This window comes from Culicoides brevitarsis, chromosome 3 (assembly GCF_036172545.1).
Source record: "Culicoides brevitarsis isolate CSIRO-B50_1 chromosome 3, AGI_CSIRO_Cbre_v1, whole genome shotgun sequence".
Taxonomy (NCBI): domain Eukaryota; kingdom Metazoa; phylum Arthropoda; class Insecta; order Diptera; family Ceratopogonidae; genus Culicoides; species Culicoides brevitarsis.
The window spans coordinates 15,937,468-15,943,822 of NC_087087.1; the positions used below are offsets into that span (position 1 = coordinate 15,937,468).

A 6,355-nucleotide genomic window follows, 5' to 3' on the forward strand; every position below is an offset into this window, starting at 1 on the left:
TAATTTAATAATTAAAAATAAAATAATTAAAATTATATTAAAATAATTAAATTAAATTAATTAAATTAATGAAAACTAAATTAATTTTAGTTTTCGTCAATTTCAAATTTTTTAATAAAAATTTAGGAAAATTTCTTTAAATCGAAATTAAGAAAAAAAAATAATAATTTTGGTATATAATCACATAATTTTATTTTTCTTTTTATTTTTTGATTTATATTTTAATGTAAAACTTGTTTTCAAAGCAATTTTAATTCTAATATAATTTTTATTTTAATCATTTTTTAATCAAAAAATTGTCAAAAATGTTCCCATTTTAATTTTTTTATATTTTTCCCCCTGAATATTTGGATAAAGTTCAAACAAAATCGAAGGGGGATGGCGACAAAAAATCAAAATATTAAATTTATTCGCCTTTTACTAATTCCAAATTGAAATTCAATTATTTTTCTATCTCTCTCTCTCCCCTCTGCTTCATATTTCGCAGGACATTTGTCAATGTTGCGTCTTTTATGCAAACAAAATGTCGGAACGTGTCGATGGACTTGGCAACGTAACCACCGTGTACGAGCAAAAGTTCGAAGTAACGCCGGAATGGTGTCTCGCAATCAACAATATCGACTACATTCGGCAAAATCTCATGGCATTTGTAAAAGTAAGCGCGTTATAATTCGATTATTTTGCTGTTTTAATGACCTTTTTGTGCTTTGCAGGAGTTGGGAATTGACGATATAATCAAGCGAATGTCGGATTTTAAGAGTCCCGAGGAAGCGGAACGTTGCGCACAAACACTGACGAATGTCACGGAAAACGCAATCGATACGGAGAAGAACAAGATTCTGGAGCTGATTGAGACGGTGGCGAAGAAAATGTCGCCGCAGATGAAGAAATTTTTGCAGGAAGGCGCTGAAGTGTTGCACGAGGACTCGAATTCGATGGATCGGTTGATGCTTTATATGGAGGACTCGTTAACGACGCTAAATGCTGAACTGAATGAGACGAACTTCCAAAGGATACTGGATGCGATTTGGCTTGAGTTGTCGATTATTTTGCTGGAATTGGTACAGACTAATTTGGATGTAAGTTTGAATTATTGAAAATTTTCTTAAACTAACCTCAAAATTTACCACGTGTTTTTATTTTTAATTAAATTCTTAATTTTTGTAGCTTTTAATAATTGAAAATGTAAAATTTTAATCAAAGCTTAAGAAAAATTGGCTTAAAATTACTTAAAAAATTAATTTTGGTCAAAAATTCTTACACGATGTCAAATTTTTTCAAACTTAACCTCAATATTTAATTTTTCTTAACCTCACTTTTTGAAATTTTTTGAATTATTTGCTTAAAAATTTAAATTTTTTGGTAATTTATGGATAAAAATTACTTTTTTATTCAAAATTTTCAAATATAAATCTAAAATTTAACGAAAATCTATAAAAATATTAAGAAAATTTAAATTTATAAATAAGGTTATCCTCAAATTTTGATATTCAAATTATTTCTTCATAAAAAATCTAATTAAAAAAAAAAACATTTTTAAATAAGAATCTATAATTTTTGATTAAAAAATATCAAAAAAGAACTTAAAATTTGTATAAAAATAAATGTTTCATCAAGAATTTGAAAATTTCTATGAAATCTAAACCTCAATTTTTTTCTCAAGCTCATGAAAAATTCTGATTTTTTATTAATATTTTAAATTTTTGAAGTGAAAATGAGTAATTTTAACCAAAAACGATATAAATTGGTCCTAAAATGATCCTAAATATAAGATTTTATCAAAAAATAACTTTTATGGACTTCTTAAAAAAAAACTAACCTCAAATTTGAATTCAACTTAACCTCAAATTTTGACATTTTACAAAATTTTTACTCAAAACTTATTTTTTGAAATACATTTCAAATCTAAAAATGACAAAAATATCAAAATCTATTTTAAAAATTATTAAAAATTTAAATTGAAATTAAAAATTTTATAAAATTCCAAAACTAACCTCAACTTTTTTCCATTTCCAGAAACGTCGTCCGCCATCTTTCTTCCAAAACTTGCACAAAACTCTTCGTTTGATGGTTCGCAGCTTCAAAACGCCCGGACAAAATCACATGCTCGGCGAAACGCAAGACATCGAAGTCTTGCACGAAGTCACCAAACTCCTCGATTTGCACGGACAAGAAACAGCGGAACTCGTGCACTCCTACTACAAAGAACGCGTGAAGGAGCAAAAACTTATCGATGAACCGACAATCGGACAACTTACCATCCAAACGTACTTTAATCAAAATACACTTGAGGTACACGTCTTAATTACGGAAAATTTTTCTGCCCACAAAGGAGAATTTTAAATTAATTTAATTTTAATTTTTCATCCGCAGTTGGAAGTGTTGAGTGCCCGTAACTTACGACCGATGGATGCAAGCGGCACCTCAGACTCGTACGTGCGTGTTAATTTCGTGCCGGAGGAAAAGTTTACAAATATCAACAAGCCAAAGACGAATGTACAGAAAGGCACACTATTTCCGTTGTACGACGAAAAGTTTTCCATGTAAGTTTTTCTACCTTTTTTATGTTAACAGGGTTGGAAATTCTTTAAGTCAAAAAAAATTAATGCTTTTTTTTAAGAATTAAGTCACAATTAAGTTTTATTTGGCTTAAATTTTTTCTATTGAATTTTAAAAATTTTCTTAAGTCAAATTTTTAAGTCTGTTAAGTCAAAATTAAAAACTTAAGTTTTCCAAAAAATCAAATTTTTTCATTAAAAATCGTTTTTTGCGCCAAAAATTAATTTTTCAGGCGAAAATTTACGATTTTTTTTTTTCTGTGAAGTTTTACGGAAAAATTAAGTTATTAATTTTGACTTAAGAAAACTTAAACTTTGACTTAAGTTTAAAAAGCCTTTATTTTTCAATTTTAAACCAAAAATTAACTAAACTTTGATTTATTCTCAATTAAAAACTATTCGATTTATGACTTAAGCTTAAGTCTAAGGCACTTAAGTTGACTTAAGTCAAACTTAAATTAAATTTTTAATTTTTTTTAAATTAATTTTATTTAAAATTTTTAATTTAAAGCTTAATTTAATTTTTTTTTTCAATGTCATGTTTTTCTTTTGAAATTATTTGACTTTAAACTTATTTTAAATTTTTTCTTAGACTTAAGCTTAAGTCAGAAGTAGTTTAAGTCAAAATATTTTTTAGCTCAAACTTAAGTCGAAGCTTAAGTTACATTAGTTTTGTAAGTTTAAGTCTTGAGTTTTTGCAACCATGGATATTTTTAAAAAAATTAAGTTATTAAGTTTGACTTAAGGCTGACTTAAGCTGACTTAAGAAAAATTAAAGCTTTTTCTTTCATTTTTCAAGTCAAAAATCAATTAATTTTGAATTTTTTCAAGCAAAAACATTAAATTTTCTTCTGACTTGAAGTTTTTTCAACCCTGCTAATCTCTTACGATACAAATTCAAACAAATTTTTCACTTGTAGACCACTATCGCCGGAACAGCGAGCCATGAACGATGCCATTATCGTGTTTTGCGTCAAGGAAACCGACATGTTTGGCGTATCGCATCGATATAATGCCGAATGTTATCTTAGTTTTAATGAAATTACCGATATTACCGGAGACAATGGCAAAGTGCAGCAATTACTCTTGCCGTTAACGAGACCATCTAAAACAGGTAATTACACTTTTTACCTTAGTTTTTCTCAAAAACTTAAAATTTTCCCTTTAATTTTTGCAGCAATTGTCGAGTCAGATTGCTTACGTGCTCTGGAATTACGACAAGGTGATAAACAAGCGAAGGAGTTTATGAAAAAATTGAAACAAAAAATGAATGAAAAATAAGTCGTCCTGTGAATGTTTCATTTTAATTTATTTTTTTGATAAAAATCGCGACTTTTGTTTTTAAAAAAAATGTATTTTTAGTGTTTAAATGTTAAAAATCTTTGTTTTGTAGAATTATTTTTAAATGTCGTGAGTGCGTTAAAGTAAACTCATAAATTAACTCAGACAACAAAAAATTACTCAAATGCCTTAAATTTTATAGAATTTAATGAAGAAATAAGAAATTCTGCCTTAGATGTGATGAAAGAACAAAATTTAATACAAAATATAATTACAATTATTATGATTAATAAAGATAATAAAAAAATATTAATTAACGTTCATTTTGTTGATTTTTGTAATTTTCTCATTTTTTATTCGACGCGTTGAGGTGTTTTCTTTAAAGGTAATCAATTTTTTTTAAAGTACTTGAAGAAGAGAATTTCAGGTAACGATTTTTGTGTGTTTGGAATTTTTGTGTGAAAGATGGATTTTAATTTAAGTTTTTAAAGTTTAAAGCTCGAGACGAACATAAGATAATTTAGAATAAAATTTCAATTAATTAAAATTTATTAAATAATTTTTTTTTTAATTTAGAAAAATTAAATAAATTAAAAATTAATTTAAATTTAATCAATTAATTTTTAAATTTAATTTAGGCCGCTCCAAATGAAATCTATAAAGCCCCATTTTTAAAAGCCGAAAATCCAAATTTTTCAAAATTTGATTTGAAAAATTATCAAAATTGGTGTTTTTATTTTCATTTTTTTTTCAAAAATTTTTTAAAAATTCAATTTTTAATTTTTTTTATTCAAAAAATATTTTAACAAAAATTTTCCTTAAAAAATATTTTTTATAAATTTTTTCAAAAAAAATTTTGACAGTTAATGAAATTAAATTTTTAACTTCTACTTTTTAAATCAATTTTAAATATCAATTATGATAAAATATTCATAAAATTTTTTTAAAATTTTGTCATTTTGTATAAAACAGTATTTCAAAACTTTTTTTTATTTCCCCCCCTTCTTTTGAAAAAAATGTTTTGGGACAAAAACATTTGGAACGGCCTTAATAAAAAAAATTAAATTTATTAAATAAATTAAAAATTAAATTTATTAAAATAAATATTTCATGAAATATTTAATCGAAAAAAATTTTCATTGTTTTTTTAAATTTTTTGATAAAAATTTTTCGAGTTTTGATTTTATTCAATTTTTCAAAAAAAAAAAAAAAAAAACAATAATTTTAACTCCAACTTCAGAATAGTATAAATTTTGTAAAAACGAGTTAAAGTAAAAAATTAAATATTTCTAGAAGTTTTTTAGATTGTGATAAAAATGATAACATTTTTTCGGTACTTTTTATTTTTTTTTTAAAGTTAATTAATTCATTTGACAAAATTAAAAAGAAAAAAAAATGAAAATCTGACTAAAAAAATTAATTAAAATTATTTTAAAATATTTATTGAAAAATTATTTTTTTTTAATTTTTTACAATTTATAAAAAAAATAATATTTAAAAACAATCTAAAAATTAAAAAAAATTAATTTACATTAATCAATATTTTAAAAATTAAGTAATTATTTTAAAATTAAATAAATATTTAATTATTTAATATAAAAATTCCAAAATTTTTTTTTTTAAAAATTAGGAATAAATAAATATTTAATTATTTTTTCTATTTAGGAAAAAAAATTTTTTTTTCTATATTCGAGAAATAAATTGTCCATTAGTTGAAATTTCCTCTTAAAAAGAGTAACAAATTTATTATTTTTTTTTACTAATACCTTCGTTCCCAGAATTCCTAATCACTACAAAGTAAAAAAACCTGTGGGATTTTCAATCAAAAATAATAAATTTGTAAGCGTTTCCTATTACTTCCTTGATTACTTCCCCAAAAAAAAAATTAAGTCTTTCGATATAAAAAAATAATTTATTTTAATAATTAACGATTTTCCGGAATTATCATCTAAAAATAGCAAAAAGTAATCAATATTCAAAATAAAAAGTCTTCAAACGATAAATTTATCATTTTTCATCATTTTTGTGACAATCGTCTCTCACAAAAAAAAGGATTTTCTCCTTAGGCTTTAAATCAGATTATTTTAAGCTGTTTGTATTTTTACTCGATTTTCTATTGCTAAATTTAACTTACGAATATTTTTTTTCTATCACTTCCTACATAAATTTATGAATTTTCAATAAAAAAAAAACAGGAAAAATTTTTTTCTCAAAGGATTTTTTTTTATTATTTTTTCTCCCATTCAAGAAATTGTTGAGGCGCGTCATCATTTTTTGCGGCACATTTGCTCCAAACATATGCTAATGGAAATTTAACGTCGCCAACGTTTATGATTCGTATGCAAAGTAAATAAACAACAGCAACGTTGAGTGTTTGAACCGGAAATTGTTTTTTTTTGTCTTCGACATTTTTTTTCCATTTTTCGTCGTTGAGTTGGGGAAGGTTCGGATAAAAAAGGGTTCGATGTCAATCAATTTTTCGCGTTTTTTTATGTTGTTTCATGGGTGATGATGAT

General features: G+C 24.3%; 1 protein-coding gene across 3 annotated transcripts in view; it reads left to right on the forward strand.

Annotated features, from left to right (window-relative positions):
• LOC134836110 (protein unc-13 homolog 4B) overlaps nt 1–4,093 on the forward strand; it is a 31,052-nt gene extending 26,959 nt beyond the window's left edge. For all 3 annotated transcript variants that reach the window (XM_063851316.1, XM_063851314.1, XM_063851315.1), the window contains 6 exons: nt 488–655; nt 714–1,079; nt 2,017–2,292; nt 2,374–2,543; nt 3,479–3,672; nt 3,736–4,093. In XM_063851316.1, coding sequence (XP_063707386.1) covers nt 488–655; nt 714–1,079; nt 2,017–2,292; nt 2,374–2,543; nt 3,479–3,672; nt 3,736–3,839 — 1,278 coding nt within the window. In that variant the 3' untranslated portion in view covers nt 3,840–4,093. The remainder of the gene's footprint in view (nt 1–487; nt 656–713; nt 1,080–2,016; nt 2,293–2,373; nt 2,544–3,478; nt 3,673–3,735) is intronic.
• The last annotated feature ends 2,262 nt before the right edge of the window (nt 4,094–6,355 follow it).